Below are 17,830 nucleotides of genomic sequence, written 5' to 3' on the forward strand. Positions count from 1 at the left end.
AATCAATAAATAAAACTTTGCAATAACTTCAATCTGTTATGAGAGAAAGCAGAATCACATTGCAGCCGTATTTGATCTGTGTAGATTTATGTTACTAATTATAAATGTAGATGTTAACCATTACACTGCATGGATTTGATACATGGAATTTAGAAATATTCTACATCATCAAGATGCAGAGACCATTACCAAATGGAGGATGTTGGGGAGGGGGGGTGAAAACAAGAAATTATAGGCTTAACAGCAGCTGACAGAAATATGACAATTACTGTTATTGCTGGCATCCACTAATAAGAAAATGATAATAGAACACAAAGTCACTATTGAATAAAATTGATAAAAGTCAAATAATACCTAATACATTTATTAAACTTTTTCTGAAAACACTACAAGCATAACTGAAATGGAGAAATGAATGGATGTGGTGCATTTGTCATTGTGCCACAGAAAAGGTTTTAGTACAGGGCGTGCTCTATAAGAAAGATTGAGCAGAACAAGTCCAAGAATAAGAGATTATCACATTTAAACAAGATTTAAATGTGGGTTCGGTAAGGCAGATGCTGGAATGCTAATATTCCTGTAATGGAAAAGTCGAACCAAGAGGACAAGACTGGAATGAATGCAAACAACTTCTATCAGACATTTGTGACTTTTTGGAGATCTCCACTCAGGTGACTTTCAGTCTGTCATTTTAATGGTGAATATAGAAGTTACATGGTTAAGTTAGGCAAGAAGGTGGACTTGATGCCAAAGGTCAGATCAGTCATGAGTCTACTCAAACATGTAGCAGGCTTGAGTAGGCTAATGTCTCTCACAAACAAGAGAAAATCTGCAGATGCTGGAAATCCGAGCAACACACACAAAACACTGGAGGAATTCAGCAGGCCAGGCAGCTTCCGTGGAATCACCCCGCCGAAGGGTTTCGGACCGAAACGTGGACTCCACTCTTTTCCTAGATATGCCTGGCCTGCTGAGTTCCTCCAGCATTTTGTGTGTGTTGCTAGGCTTATTTCTCTTATTTGATTTGTCAACATTTTATTTACCAATGCACTAAACAAAAGCACTTTAAGAGCAGACTGCGGTGCAAACCAAACTGAAGTAAAATAGCCCAATACCGAATTATTTAAAATTTCACTTGCGAGAGGATAAATTCAAAATAAGCTCAGTGATGTGTAAATTGATTAAAATGGTAAATGCAGATCTGATTAGTATAGATTATGTTAACAGCAGGCTTAACTTTTAAAATACTGAATAGGCATAAGGCTATTTTAAAGCAACAGGACAGCTCATGAAATTGAGTGTTTCATCAGACAAAGTACAAGCAATTTGCAGTAAATCAATAAACCTCAGATGGTAGATTTGAAAGACAATTTAAATCCAACAGAACACTTTTCATCTTAATATAATCTTAATGTATGTTACACCCTTGACTATAATCTTCACAAACCTTTCCAAATTCCAGAGCTTCACTGAGCCGTCGGCCGCACACGATGCCATATTACAGTCCTTTTCATCAAGTGAAATGGTGGCTTGCGGATGAAATACAATGGCGCCCACGTTCGTGCAGTGACCTGCCAAGACAGAAAATCTCATCAGCAATTACTGTGCGCAGCTGCGCTCCTGACTACCCTCACATTCATGAATTTAATCACTCCAACACTGAGAGTGTGTCTTCAACCTTTGAGGCCCAAGAATATGAAACTGCTCCCTTAACTTCTCCATTTGTTTAAGGCCCTCCATAAAACTTAACGCTTGAGTAAGATATTGGTCATCCACTTTAACATTTCTCCATGTGGTTTGGCAACAAATTTTTGTTTGACAATTCTCATCTTAGGTTCAATTAAAAACTGTTATACAATTGAAAGGTGCAGTTGCTGACAGTGAATTCTTCATTCAGTCATCATCATGAGGATTGGCTGCCATAAAAAGCCCTGGAATCAACTAGAAACAGAGAGCTGTTGTAATAGAGCATTGCTTGATCTGTCTAAGAACCAAAGGGCCTTACCCATCTATAAATTGCCTTGGGACTTTCTGGAACACAAATTGTGGTACATAAGGCTTACCTCTCAGTGTACGAATAAGGTTACAGTCAGGAACATCCCACAGCTTACATAATCCGCTCCTGTAGACAAGAACAAACCACTATCAGAATATGTTAATCAAATAATACAGAAATAAAAAGAACACCAGCACAGTTTCCCTGTTAACATGTAGGTTTCACTCAGGTACTCTGGTTGCCCTCAACATCCCATAACGGTCAACTGACCACTGTTAATTACTCCTAGAATATAGAAAACTGGGGGAATGTTGATGGGAATGTGAGGAGGGTAAAACAGGTTTATGCAGGATTAGTGTAAAAATGCATGCTCCATAGTCAGCTTGGGAGTTGGTGAGCACAAGGGTTCACACCGCCGACTTTAAGGAGTTGGTACGTTTTCCCCGTGACCATGTGGGTTCCCTCCTATTGTTCGAAGATGTACTGGTTGGTAGGTTAACTGGCCATTGTAAACTGTCCCGTGATTAGGCTAGGGTTAAATCGGGGAATTGCTGAGTGCATGGTTCAAAGGGCCGGTAGGGTTTATTCCATGCCATATCTCAATAAAAAAAGTAGGAACAGAGGTACAAAATCAAGAGAGACCACAGGTGCTGAAATCTGGAACAAGAACACTGGACAAACTGAGCAGCATCCATGGAGGCAAAACGTGCAATACATCCCGGGCTAAAAGCCTGCACCAGGGCGAGGGTGAACAGGACGATTCAGTGACTAGCATAATGTAGTCTGTGGGGTGCGTGTTAGATGGAAACAGATTTTTTTGGGGGTGGGGAGGGAAGAGGTAGGAAATAGGTGAGGTGAGGGGGAAAATAATAAAGCTAGCTGCAGATGTGAGTATGGATGTGGGTTACCTGAACCTAGAAAATTCAATGTTATTACCATTGGACTGTAAGCTACCCGAATGGAAAATGAGATGTTGTTCTTTCTGTTTACATTTGCCCTCTTCATAGCAATCTGTCCGGCGACAGACAAGTTGGTGTGGAAATAAGAAGGGAATTACAATGATATGCGATCGGAAACTCAGATGGCAACTGCAGAGTATAGGTGACTTTCAAAACGAACGCCTAGTCTGCACTTGGTTTCATCACTGAAGAGGATGTCACATAGTCGCGAAGCCTCTCGTGCCTCTTGCGCTATTCAGCACAATCGTGGCTGATCTATGCTATGTTAGCCTTAACTCCTTTTCTGTGCCAGTTCCAAATGAGGGGTAACCTTACAATTTTTTTAAAAAATCAACTTTCACCTTAAATGTATCTAATGATCCGACCTCCACACTCTCAGGGCAGAGAATTCCAGAAATTCCCTACTCTCTGAGAAAAGAAATTGTTACGCACCTCAGTTTTAAAACACTGTAGCTATATTGCCTTGTGTGTGACTCTCCCACTAGTGAAAACATCTCAACAGGTACCCTGTCGAGTACCCCTCAGAAACCAAATATAGACCTAAACACAGTCTGGGCTGTTTTGATTGGATAGCCCTTTCATTTCAGAATTTTTACCTGGGGTGATTCTCCTTTAGGCTATCTTCAATACCACCATACCTTCCAGTTAGATAAGTGGACTAAAACTGTGAGTTTTCCAGGTTCTAGGTAACACTCTGTACAACTGTAACAAAATCTCCCTATTTTTAAACTCAAACTTTATTGTAATAAATTACATTATTAATGTAAACAGCAAACAACTGTAGGTCAAGAACTGCTTCGAGTTACTCCGCTAGTTACATCCCTTCAGCTGGAAAACCACGCATTTGTTTTCCATGTGACAGCCAGTTTTCAATCTATATTAACACACTTCCTCCCATATCTTAAGCTCTAAATTATGCATCAGCCTCTTATGTGCCAACACGTTTAATGCTTTCTGGATATCTAAAATCCAACATATGCAGGTTTCCTTCTACCAACCCATCTTGGCATATCTTCAAAGAATTCTTAACAAATTGGTCAAAGAAGATTTATTTTAACTAAAATACTGATTGGATTTGTTTAAATTCAGCTTTATTGAATGGTTAATTATTTCCACTTTGAATCATGACTCTAGCTTCTTTCTAACTTTAGATGTTAAATTGATGTCATATGACGAGCATTTGATGGCCCATGGCTGGTAGTCACTAGAATTCAGAAGAATGAGGGGTGACTTTATTGAAACTTATCGAATGGTGAAAGGCCTTAATAGAGTGGATATGGAGAGGGTGTTTCCTATGTTAAGAGAGTCTAAGACCAGAGGACACAGCCTCAGAAGAGGGGCGCCCTTTTAGAATGGAGATGAGGAGGAACTTCTTTAGCCAGAATGGTGTATCTGTGGAATTCTTTGCCACAGGCAGCTGTGGAAGCCAGGTCTTTATGTATATTTAAGGCAGAGGTTGATAAACCCTTGATTAGTCAGAGCATGAAGGGATATCTGGAGAAGGCAGGAGATTGGGGCTGACAGGAAAGTTGGATCAGTCATGATGAGCTGATCAGTCTGGTAGAGCAGACTCGATGGGCCAAATGGCCTAATTTTAACATATATCTTATGGTCTTGTGGTCTAAATTAACTAGCCTGTAGCTCCCTACCTTTTGTCTACCTATATATTTTTAAACAAGTGTGTCACATTGTCTGATTTCCAAACTACCCTCCTAGAATTCAGTGAGTTTTGAAAAATTTCATCCCATTGTGTTCACCATCTCAGCAACCAGTTCATTAGGTGCAGACCATTTGTGTCAGCTATCTACAGTAACCACCTTTAAACCTGTGGATTTCTTGAATATCTTATTTATCCCTTTGATTGGGATTTTTTTTTAAATACAAGGTACTCCCTGACATTTGAAGTTAGCCATTTGTTAATCTTGGGGTTATTTGCAGTATCCTCCATGGTGAATACTGATACAAATTTTAAAAAATAATTTAACAATCTAACATCTGTTTCCTGTTATTAATTTACCAACCTTGTTCTTTAGAGTCTCCACTCTTACCATACAACCTTCTTCCTATTTATATATACACAGAAATTCATACTACTTCTTTTGATAGATGTTACATGCAAATTTTATCTCAAAATCAATTTTTTCCCTTTTTATGGTCTCACACAGTCATCAGTCACATGTCATTTGACTGCCTCTTTGGTCAGCAGAGTATAATACCAAGTAGCCTATGACTCAGTGAAACATTTATGAGATCCCAACGAAGTACTGAGACTTACCAGGAAGCTGTAACTAGGAGTTTGGAGTTGGGGCTGAACTGACAGTAGGAAATGGGACGGTCATCACCAATCTGACTACAGAAGTTATTCAGGGCCTGCAACAAAGTGAGAGCAGATGTCAGCAAGAGGCAGACAGGTACATCGGGGGGAGGAAAAAACAAAAGAGAGGAAAATGGAGAATCAATGTCTTCTGTTTTATTATTATATTTCTTAAAACTGCAAAGTGTCAACACAGTTTGCTTTGACTGAGAATACACAACTTAAGTTTGCCTTAAGTTAGCAAGGTAATTGAACAGCCCCTCACCATATCACAGTGTCAAGTCATAGAACACCATAGCACATAAAACAGGTTCTTCAGCCCATCTAACCTATGCCAATCCATTAATCAACCCATTCCCTTCAACCTGCACCCAGACCAAAGCCCTCCATGCCCGTAACATCCATTCACCTATCCAAATTCTCTTAAATGTTGAAATCGAGTCTGCATCCACCACTTGGCACATTGATCCAAGATGGCGGCACGACGCAGCTTGCAGTGGCCACTCCGGAACTGATTATCTGTTATTTGTGAAGTGGGGTGCCGTGCGCAATCATAATCGATTGAAAACGGATGTGGAAGCACAGAGAAACATCGGGAAATTCCAGGAAGACCTTCTTCGTTGCTGCTGCTGCTGCGAGGTCCGGGGCTCTGCTGGGAAGAACAGGCTCCCAGTCCTCGGGGTCGCATTGCCGATGGCCGTTGGCGGGGCCATCTTAATATGCTTGGCAGAGGATGGTGCTCGGAGAAGTTGTGCCGGAGGGGATGGTCGTCAGCTTGGAGGTTCAATGGACTCGGACTCCTTTCGACGGACTCAGGTCACTTTCGGTGTGTGCTGCGTCTGCGAGGCTGGTTTCGATGGAGCTTCCATTGTGTGCTGCGTCTGCGAGGCTGAGTCGGGCGGCGCCTTGGAAGTCCATAGCGGGGGTACTCCCTTCTGCCGCCGGCATGGGATGGCAAGTCTGTCAGGACCCTGGGGACTTGTGGAAACTGTGGTGATTTCTTTTGAAGTTACTGTCCTTTAACATCATGGACTATTTTTACTGTGCCCATAGTCTGTTTTTTTTAAATCAATTATGCTATTGTTTGCACTGTTGTAACTATATGTTGTAATTATGTGGTTTTGTGCAGGTCTTGTAGTTTTAGATTTTGGTCTTGTTTTTGTCTGGTGGATTTGGAGCTCCTTTCTGGGGAACACGCTAGACAGTAGCGCGATATTAATACGCAGCAGCCTCTCCTCTCTGGATTGGGGATTGCCAAATGTTACGTGGATTTTCTGGTGTAGTCTGTTTTGTCATGTGCTTTTGTGATATCATTCTGGGGGAATGTTGTCTTATTTTTTAACTGCATTGCATTTGTGGTTTCTAAATGACAATAAACTGAATCTGAATTACGTTGGGCGGTTCATTTCACACTCTCAGAGTGAAGAGGCTCCCCCTCATGTTCCCCTAAAACATTTCACCTTTCACCCTTAACCCATGACCTCTACCTGTAGTCTCACCCAACCTCAGCAGAAAAAGCCTGCTTGCATTTACCCTATCTATAACTCTATCAAATCTCTCCTCAATCTTCTACGTTCTGTGGATAAAGTCCAAGCCTATTCAAACTTTCCCTACAACTCTGGTCCTGAAGTCCCGGCAACATCCTTTTAAATTTTCTCTGCACACTTCCATTCTTATTTACATCTTTCCTGTAGGTTGGTTACCAAAACTACACACTATACATTAGGCCTACATAAGAACATAAGAAATAGGAGCAGGAGTAGGCCATCTGGCCTGTCGAGCCTGCTCCGCCATTCAGTAAGATCATGGTTGATCTGTCCATGGATCATCTGCACCTACCTGCCTTCCCCCATAACCTTTAATTCCCCTACTATGCAAAAATCTATCCAACCTTGTCTTAAATATATTTACTGAGGTAGCCTCCACTGCTTCATTGGACAAAGAATTCCACAGATTCACCACTCTCTGGGAAAAGCAGTTCCTCCTCATCTCCGTCCCAAATCTTGAGGCTATGTCCCCTAGTTCTAGTCTCACCCACCAGTGTAAACAACTTTCTTGCCTCCATCTTATCTATCCCTTTCATAATTTTATGTTTCTACAAGATCTCCTCTTATTCTTCTGATTTCCAGCGAGTACAGTCCTAGATGACTCAATTTCTCCTCTTAGTCTAACCCCCCCTCATCTCTGGAATCAACCTGGTGAACCTCCTCTGCACCACCTCCAAAGCCAGTATATCCTTCCTCAAGTAAGACTAGAGCTGCATGCAGTATTCCAGGTGTGGCCACACTAGTACCCTATACAGTTGCAGCATAACCTCCCTGCTCTTAATTTCAGTCACTCTCCATAGGTCTCAACAACATCTTATAAAATTTCACCCACCTTATGTACTCAATACATTGATTGATGAAGGCCTATATGCCAAAAGCTTTCTTGATGACCCATCTGTCTGTGACACCATTTTCAAGGAATTATGGATCTGAAGTCCTAGATTCCTCTGATCTAAGGCACTCCTCAGTGCCGTATCGCTCACTGTGTAATTCCTACCCTGGTTGTTTCTCCCAAAGTGCAACACGTTACACATTATCATTCAGATCATTGAGAGAGATGACCAACAATAAAGGACCCAGTCCTAATCCCTGTGGAACGCCACTAGTCAAAGGCCTCCAGTCAGAGTCGCAACCCTCTACTACCACTCTGTCTTCTCCCACAACGCCAATGTCTAATCCAAATTTCTACCTCATCTTGAACGCCAAGCGACTGAACCTTCTTGACCAACCTTCCATGTGGGACCTCGTGAAAAGCCTTGCTGAATCCATGTGGAAATCATCCACTTCCTTGCCTTCATTGATATTCCTGGTAACTTCATCAAAAAATTCGAAGACTGGTTAGACATTACTTACCGCACACAAAGCCATGCTATCAGTCCCTGTCTATCCAAATAGTTATGTATCAAGTCTCCTTGCATATTTTCCAATAACCTTCCCACTACTGATGTCAGGCTCAATGGGCTATAATTTCCTGGCTTATTCTTAGAGCCTTTCTTAAACAACAGAACAATACTAGCTATCCTCCAGCACCTCACCTGTGGCTAAGGATGATTTAAGTATCTCTGTTAGAGCCTCTTCAATTTCTGCACTAGTCTCCCACAGGGTCCAAGGGAACAGCTTGTCAGGCCCTTGGGGGGGGGGTTTAATCCACCCTAATCTGCCTCAAGACAGCAAATACCTCCTCCTCTGTATTATGAAGGTCCATGACCTCACTGCTGCATTGCCTCACATCTATAGATTCTGTCTGTCTCCTTTCCATTCCATACACAGATTAATACTCTGATCTACCAGAGGGCCAATTTTGTCCCTTGCTATCTTTTTGCTCTTAATATATCTGTAGAAGCCCCTATGATTCTCCTTCATTTTATTTGCTACAGCAAACCCATGTCTTCTTTTAGCAGTTGTGATTTCCTTAAGTGTCCTCTTGCATTTCTTAAGACTCAAGTACCTCGTTTATTCCTAGGACAGAAAGCATCCTATCTGGGTGCATCACAGCTTGGCATGGCAACTACTCTGCCTGTGACCGACAGAAATTGCATAGAACTTTGGACACAGCTCAGCACATTATGAAAACCAGCCTGCCCTCTGTGGATCTCTGTCTAAATTTCTCTCTACCTCAGGAAAGCAGCAGCCAACATAATCAAAAATCCTACCCATCAGGGACATTCTCTCTTCTCCCCCTTCCCGCTGGGCACAAGATACAAAAGCCTGAAAGAAGATACCACCAGTTCCAAGGATAGTTTATATCCATTGTCATAAGACTACTCAACAGTCTCTTAGTACAATAAGATGGACTCAACCTCTGCCTTGTACTTTATCGTCTACCTGTACTAAACTTTTTCTGTAACAGTAAAACCATACTCTGCATGGTCTCGGCCCTAAACGTCAACTGTTTCCATAGATGCTGCCTGGCCTGCTGAGTTCCTCCAGCATTTTGTGTGTGTTGCTTTGGATTTCCAGCATCTACAGTTTTTGACATTCTGCATACCACTATTTGACTTTATACTACCTCAATGCACTGTTGGAATAAAATGTTCTAGATGATCAGTATGTAAATTTTCACCGTACTTTGGTTATGTGTGACAATAATAAACCAATTTAAGAGTGCACAGTGGTAAGTGCAGATACTGAAGGTTCTTTGCTTGGACACTATTTAACATGCATTTACTAGACAACATTACTTTGCAATGGAACTAATAACAATGGTGGGTGTTATTAACAACTTCACTGCATACGGGCAGAAGTTGTTGGTGTCACAAGTTATAAGGTTACCTATCCTTAAAACTGGTATCTCTCACATTTTGAAGAAAAGTGAAAAATAAAGTTACATTGAAGCTTAGATTAAGTACAATCTGGAAATAATTCGGAAAACATGTACCCCATATGGTTGGGTTGAGTTATTCTCTGATCCTGACAATTGTGATGAAATGTTTGCAAGTATATTGCCAAGTACAGAGAACAACTCAACCCAACTGTACAATCTAGCTTTATCACCTAGATGGTTGATCTTCATGAAGTTGATTTAATTTAGAAGTGAGCAGAATTTAATATTGTTTATTTCCATTGTTTAACTAATATCAGGGAACAGCCTCAGATTAGAAACACCCCATTTCTATTGGGTAAGGGTGCCCCTCTTCATCTCATTTAGCTACAAAACATAATTTCCACAATACTGCTCCAAGTCATTTCAGGGCATCTCCATACAGAGATATAACAATCTAGTTTTACAATTATATTAACTTGAACAACCTTCAGCATCCAACCTTTCATCCTTAATCCTCCATATTATTCCTCCTTGAGCCCCCAGTGTCCTACCAGTGAGCAGAATTGAGTAAGATGGGATTTGTTATCTCCACATTTTGCTTATTCTCCAAAAAGAAAACCCATTTGGGAATCAGAATTCTGCCAGATTGGCAGAGCAAATGAAAGGCCTACAATCACTGTATTTTGCAATGGAGTTCATTCTGACAAATACTCTGTACCTCATGTAGAGTGTAAGTGCAAAAGTGACTGAAGCCTCAGTTGCTAGGCCAGCACGGCATCTTGCATCATTAGAGACAGTCTTCTCAGTGGGTTGCAGAGTGAAACTCTCTCTGTTTCACCCTATTCCACTAAATATTTCCAGTGTAAAATACAGACAAAAAGTTCCTCCACAGCCTAACAATTGTACCTGGTTAGATGCCACATCAGGCAGCTGTAAATACAAAGCTGTGGCGTCAGTTCCTTCCTTTCTTCCCCATACACCCATGAATGAGTGGCTACGTTCTGCTCCAACTCCATTTACAAGTTTGCAGATACCACCACCTTAGTGGGCCAGACCATAAATAAGACAGAGTACCATAAGGAGATAGAGCAGTTGATAACATGGACTTAAGACAACAATCTTTCCCTCAATGTCAGCAAAACAAGAGGTGATGACTTCAGGAAGCAATGTAGAGAACGTGCCTCTGTACGAATCAAAGGGGCTGGGTGGAGATGGTTGGTATATTCAAGTTCCTCAGTATAACTGTGTCATGCAACAAAAGATTTATATAATGGCCACTCAGTTCAGGGATAGGTAAGCTCCATATCCTCAAACAGATTAAAATACCCTTAGACTCTTGTGAAGTTCTTGTTGTCGAGCAGTGCGGGAAGCTTCTGGAACCTCTTTGTTGGCTCTTGCCTCTTCCAATCGCTTCAAAGCCCTAAAAAATATTTTTTTCCAAAAATAGAGTGTGTCAGGAACCCAGTTCATGTAGTTTTACACACTCATTAAGAATGACCGAATGGTAAACACACACTGTATTATGCACAATATTCCAATAAGATAGTTCAGCTAAAACAGAACATGCTGGGAATACTCAGGTTAGGTAATATTTAATATTTTGTTTTTGGGTCATTGTATGGGAAAAAATTAATTAATAGAGATGTAGAGGGATGGGGACAGCAAAGGGAATAGGGTGGAGATCTTGAGAAAATGAAGGCTGGTTTCATCCATCACACTCTCATCTCAATCTTTGAACCCTTATACTGTTCCAAAAGAGCTCACTGCCAGACTGACAGTAGCATCTTCAGCTTAGACATGTTATGGCTTTCAAAACTCAACACTGAATGAAGAGACTTGGCCCAAAATGTCGACGTTCTATTCCTCTCCATAGATGCTGCCTTCCCTGCCAAGTTCCTACAATATTTTGTGTTTCTCTGGATTTCCAGCATCTGCACAATCTCATGTTCACAGTGAATTTAACCAATAGGTAACCAGCCTTTCCAGCTTGTACAGGAACTGGCCAGTTTTGATATGTTGCCCATCTGAACAATTAAGTCAGCATTTTCTTGTTTCAGTTTTTCAACAGTTTGTGCTTTGCACTTGCAGCTCCAGCACTGATATTTTTCTCCTTTGCCTGCTCGCCCTCTACTTAAACCTCTTCCTGAAAGATCAGTCAACATTAATAAGCCCTCCACATCTCTCCCAGCCAAAGCCAATCATCAGTTTTCTTCATTTCCAAACATCTCTTTTCTTCACTTCACCCCTCCCCTCTGCAATTTAAAAGCATCTTTCAAACTTTCGCTAGTTCTGTTGAATAGGTCGTGCTCTGATTGTACTGCCTGATGTATAATTCCCCACGTACTGCCTGATGTATAATTTCCTATCTGCGACTGTTTGTTTGATGGAGGTTGTATTATTGGTGTACAACACATAAGCATATATACAGAATATACTTATATATAACTACCCTCAGCCTGACCCACTGGGTTTACCCAGCAGTTCTCTTTGTTCACTCAGTATCAAACTGGCCATTTCTGCCGCCCATCATTTTGGCTCAGCTTTCCTTTATGTGCTTCTGACCTGATGCATCTGCCCCATGGCCTCACCGTTACACAGTATTTCACCATATGCACGACACAGCAACTCATCAAGACTCCTTCGACAGCCCCTTCAAAACCCATCACCTCTACCAGCTGAAAGGACAAGGGCAGCCACAGCATGGGGAACACCACCAAGTGGAAGTTGGCAGCATTCCCAGTAAGATGGTGCAAATGCAGTGCAGTGTTTATTATAAACAGACCCACTAAAATATCAGTGCTGTTTATTATATTGTAAATAAATGCCTCAAATAGATGGCTTTATTGGTGTGATTGTTGCATATACATTTTGCCAATATAGTGGTATCATGCTAATAATGTCATTTCATGCATTCAGTATTGGCTTCATACCGCAATAAACATTTTCATATGTTAAAAGGGATATAACCACACACAGTAAATTATAAACCATTTAAAATCTAAAAGCTGCAGAGGTTGAAAATCTGAAATAAAGAGAAAGTACCAGGTATACTCAGTAGGTCAGGTTTAATCTGAACTGAAAGAAAAAGAATTAACATTTCACCTCAATAAATTCATCCAGGATGTTGTCTGGTCCTATAACTTTTGATGCTTCCTATTCTGTTGAAATTTCTTGCTATCACATCAAATTAGTGTCTGCAATGATGCAGATGTCAGGTGAGAGCCAAGGTGTACAATACCCTTGTCACTCCTGGCTGAAAGTGATTGGAAATACATCAAACCTATGTTGATAACTTCTGCCCCCAATGTTGACGATGGAGACATTCCAACACCTTCCTTCTCCTGCTGGCAGTATATTCGCCCTCCATCATTGACGACTAGATGTGACAGGTCACAAGAGTTTTCATCTGATGTGCTGGCTGTGGGTTCGCTTACAGTGTGCTGTTTACTGCAGACAGTCGTCTGCCACAGCTTACCCACAAGATCATCTGTGTTCCTCATTAAACTGGGTGAGTCACTGGGCTGAGCAGCAGTGGTACAATGAGAATTATAATGGGCTGTGAAGGTACAGATGGGTGAACTACAGTTCTTCCCCTGTTGATGGTTTATAATGAGTCATTAACATCTTGCCAGATTTGCTGCATTGTTAATGACAGTAGTACCACGCAACATGATGGAGAGCTAACCCTCAACTTGAAATGGGCCTTTGCATTCACATTTTCTGTACTGAGGTCACCCTTACCAACATCGTCAAGGACAAAAGCTTCTGCAACAGGCAGATCAGTGAGATGAATTTGGCTTATTCCAGAACCCAGAAATGGCACCTATTAATTATATGATTATGTTTACCCTTACTGGTACTGGCTGCAACTTGAAAACATGGAAAGAACAACAATCCTTTCACCATCATCACTTTTATCTGTGCTATTAGAAAACTATGATTCACTTGCAGATCTAAAAGGACATTCTATCCACATCTATTTATTACTACCTATATGGAGAGGCGATTTAGGCTCAGGTTCAAAGATGGTTTGAAATTGACCAAATAGAGGGGTTCAACAATGGACTACTCAACTCTTCACAGCCTGTTTCTAAATAAAAACACAAATTAGGAATCCTCTATATTCATACCCAGACAGCTTACTGTCATCAAGGCCTACCTTGGCAGGGAAAATCGTGCAATGTAGAGACGAGCAGTCTTCAGGGAACTGGGACCCTCGTGATACCAGGTCTGCTGGTGCTGCAGATGAAGAATAGTAAAGCTAAGTCAAATCAGTACCATTTACTTAACGTAAGGAGATATTGCAGGGTTATTCATCCAGTGTTAGCTCTTTGTGACAGATGCCATGCTATACCTGCATTGTTAATTCATCACAACCATTTTCAAACCAAAACCATTCTCATGTTATTTGGAATGGCAATCTGGTGATTACCAACTCAAATAACAAGACCTATTTTCTCAAATATGCTGCATTTTAAGAGCCACAATTCATGTGTTTTTTTTCAAAAACTGAAAATGAGACAGATGCACACTTATAATTTGTAATTTATACATGCTTCCTTTAGTTCACCAAAATTTAATTGTGCATGAGTTTCTGCCATTGGATGGGTAGATGAATGATTTTGAAGTTGCCAAAGTTTTATAAAATAAATGAAAACGATAGATACAATACAGGATTTAACAGTTACCCATTCCGGAAACCTGATCATTAAACCCTGAAGACAACATTCTATATCAATCAACAAAGTATATAACAGCTTTCCACTTTTCTCTCCAAAAAGCTGGCTGTGCACATACTTTTTTTTTGCCAAGGGGAAACATTTACAACTCTACCAGACCAGGAAGAGCATATTTCCTCTTTGCCGACCTTCAAAACCTATAGTGTTTCAGAGCCTGGGGCTTGAGCTGGGATTCCCTGAATATCACAAATACACTCAGTATCCAGTTTTATACCTGTACACCTGCTCATTAATGCAAATATCTAATCTGTCAATCATGTAGCAGAAACTCAATGCATAAAAGCGTGCAGACAGAGTCAAGAGGTTCAGTTGTTATCAGAATGAGGAAGAAATGTAATCAAAGTGACTTTAATGCTGGAATAATTGTTGGTGCCAGACGGGGGTTGTTTGGGTATCTCAGAAACTGATCTCCTGGGATTTTCATGCGCAACAGTCTCTACTCTCTAGAGTTTACAGAAAGGTGTGTGAAAAACAAAAACCATCAGTGAGCAGCAGTTCTGTGGATGAAAATGCCTTGCTAATGAGAGGTCAGAGGAGAATGGGCAAACTGGTTCAAATTGACAGCAACTCAAATAACCGTGTGTAAAAATAATGGTGTACAGAAGACCATCCCTGAATGCACAAAACATCAAACCTTGAAGTGGATGGGCTACAGCAGAAGACAATGAACATACTCAGTTACCACTTTATCAGGTACAGGAAAAAAGTGACCACTGAGTGTACTTGCATTTCTGACAAGAGTAAAATCTAAGGAGGAACGTGTGTGCATGTATGCATGCATCTGTCAACAATACACTACAGGTATTTCTAGACACTAATGAACCTCCACTTTTAAATCACAAACATTCGCCAAATCCAAAATTGAATACACATCAAACTTGTGTACACATCACACCTCCTGTCGGCTTTTCTTTGCATCTTCTATCTTCTCTGTTTTCTTTAAGGCATCAGCTCCCACCACAGATAAGATATTCCTCAACCTGAGTAAAGAATACGAAAAGTTTAGCAATTTGTTAGCAGACAATAATTTCTCCAAGGAAATACGGAGATGCTATTTTCCAGAAGAGCCAATAACACAATATTATCGCCTCAGGATCAGGTTTTTTTTATTGATGGTTAAAATCAGAAAATAACTATGAAAACTTCTGAACACATCTCAACAACACAAATGGAAAACAAAGATCCCATCCCAATCTGCCCAATGGTGCCTTCCAAAAATAAAGATCCATTGTGATAAGGCAGCAGTTAATCCACAGAGCCAAGTTCAAATTTAAAATCAGGTGATAATCTGGAAGTTAGGTGGAAGACGGGGGGCTGGTGAGTCAGAGATTAAGTAGTCTTTGTGATGATATCCATGGAAAACTGCCAGACTATGGTTAAAACCCATTCATTACTGAGAGAAATCTGCCATCCTCACATCTGACTCCAGACTGACCCCATGTGGCTGACTCTTAAATAAAGTCATAAATTATACAGCATTGAGGCCTTCAGCTCAAATCGTGCATGCTGACCATGAGCTAGTCCCACGTATCTGCATTTGCCCCATATACCTCTAAGCCAGAGGTTCCTAACCTTTTTTATGTCATGGACCCCTATCATTAACCTAGCGGTCCATGGACACCAGGTTGAGGACCCCTGCTCTAAACTTTGGCCATCTATGTAGCTGTCTAAATGCCTCGTAAACATTGTTATTGCTCCAGTCTCTACCATTTCTTCTGGCAGCTCATTTCATGTACCCATTACCCTGTGTGGAAAAAGTTGCTCCTCAGATTGCCTTTAAATTTTTCCTCTCACCTTAAACCTATACCTTCTAGTTTTAAACACCCCAGTTCGGGGGGAAAAGTCTGACAATTTACTCTATCTATGTCAAAGATGATTTTATATACTCCTTGAGGTCTTCTTCCCTTCAGTCTCTTATGCTTCCAGAACGCAATGATTCAAAAATGTAGCACCCATCATATGGTACAGAAGCCTGAAGAGACACACACGTTTCAGGAACAGCTTCTTCCCCTCCGCCATCAGATTTCTGAATGGTCAATGAACCTCAGTATTTTTCCCTTCTCTTTTTGTATTAACTATTTATTTTTTATACATACTTCTTACTGTAATTTATAGTTTTTATTACTATGCGTTGCATTGTTACTGCTTCACAGAACAACAAAATTTCACAACATACGCCGGTGATATTAAGCCTGATTCTGGTTTAGAGAAGAAGAGCTCTAGCCGGTCCCATCTCTCCTCATAACTCAGGCCCCAAATCCCAGTAATGTACTTATGAATATTTCTTGCATCCCTTCCAGAAACAGAATTAGAGAAATAGAAGAGTACAGCACAGAAACAGGCCATTTGGCCCATCTAGCTTGTGCCAAGCCATTTAAACTGCCTAGCCCATCACCCTGCACCCAGACCACAGCCCCTCCATACCCTTCTCATTCAAATTTTCTCTATACTCATTCAACCTCATTTACATTATTTCTGTAGGTAGGTGACCAAAACTGCACACAATATTCCAAATTAGGCCTCAACTTCTACAACTTCAACATAACATCCCACCTCCTGCACTTAAGTTTGATTTATGAGGCCAAATGTGCCAAAAGCTATCTTTACAACCCTATTTACCTGTGCCACCACTTTCAATGCATTATGGACCTGTATTCCCAGATCCCTTTGTTCTCCTGCACTCCTCAGTGCCCTACCACTCACTGTGTAAGACCAAACCTTAGTTGTCCTACCAAAGTGCAACATCTCACACTTGTCTGCATTAAATTCCACCTGCCATTTTTCAGCCCATTTTTCCAGCTGGCCCAGATCCCGCTGCAAGCTTTCAGTCTTCCTTGTTGTCTACTGCACCCCCAAACTTGGTGTCATCTGCAAATTTGCTGATCCAGTTAACTATACGACCATCCAGATAATTGATATATAAGAGGAACAACAGACCCAGTACCAATCCCTGCAGCACACCACAAGTCACAGGCCTCCAGTGAGAGAGGCAACCATCTACTACCACTCTCTGGCTTCTCCCACAAAGCCAATGTCAAATCCAAATTACTACCTCATCTTGAATGCCAAGCAACTAAACCTTCTTGACCAACCTCCCATGATAAAGTTTAAGGGAACTGGGGGATTCTCAGGTTCCTGTAAACAATGGGTTAAGTACCGACTATGTCTGTGTATTTTGTGGGTGACTGCAGTGGGTTTGAATAATGTCTCACAGCTGCTTTCTTTGGAGCAAGATAAGGGTTAAAGTCCACCCAAATCCACATAAGATGTCTCCTGGCTTTTAACACCTTTTGGTTTTGACAAAAATTAGACAGGACATTCCTTTCTTAATTAAAACATAAATTTGATGGATGTTCTTATCTTTGTAATTAAGTTGTGGCTCCAACTTAATTAAGTGGTGGCTGGAGTGTCTATCAAACTGATTGTTCTTTTGTATTGGTGGTCTTATAACTTCTAACAATTCTGACATCAGGCAGTGAACTTGTTGAACCACCAAAGGATGGAACGCTTC

At 40.9% G+C, this 17,830-nt stretch overlaps 1 protein-coding gene across 1 annotated transcript in view; it reads right to left on the minus strand.

Moving 5' to 3' along the window:
• prpf4 (pre-mRNA splicing tri-snRNP complex factor PRPF4) overlaps window positions 1-17,830 on the minus strand; it is a 49,439-nt gene that overhangs the window by 19,276 nt on the left and 12,333 nt on the right. The window contains exons 4-9 of the mRNA XM_073052179.1: window positions 15,215-15,299; window positions 13,740-13,819; window positions 10,907-11,000; window positions 5,231-5,325; window positions 2,064-2,122; window positions 1,448-1,571 (exon numbers count right to left, since the gene is read on the minus strand). Of these exons, the coding sequence (XP_072908280.1) occupies window positions 1,448-1,571; window positions 2,064-2,122; window positions 5,231-5,325; window positions 10,907-11,000; window positions 13,740-13,819; window positions 15,215-15,299 (537 nt within the window). The remainder of the gene's footprint in view (window positions 1-1,447; window positions 1,572-2,063; window positions 2,123-5,230; window positions 5,326-10,906; window positions 11,001-13,739; window positions 13,820-15,214; window positions 15,300-17,830) is intronic.

Source organism: Hemitrygon akajei, chromosome 7 (assembly GCF_048418815.1).
Source record: "Hemitrygon akajei chromosome 7, sHemAka1.3, whole genome shotgun sequence".
NCBI lineage: Eukaryota > Metazoa > Chordata > Chondrichthyes > Myliobatiformes > Dasyatidae > Hemitrygon > Hemitrygon akajei.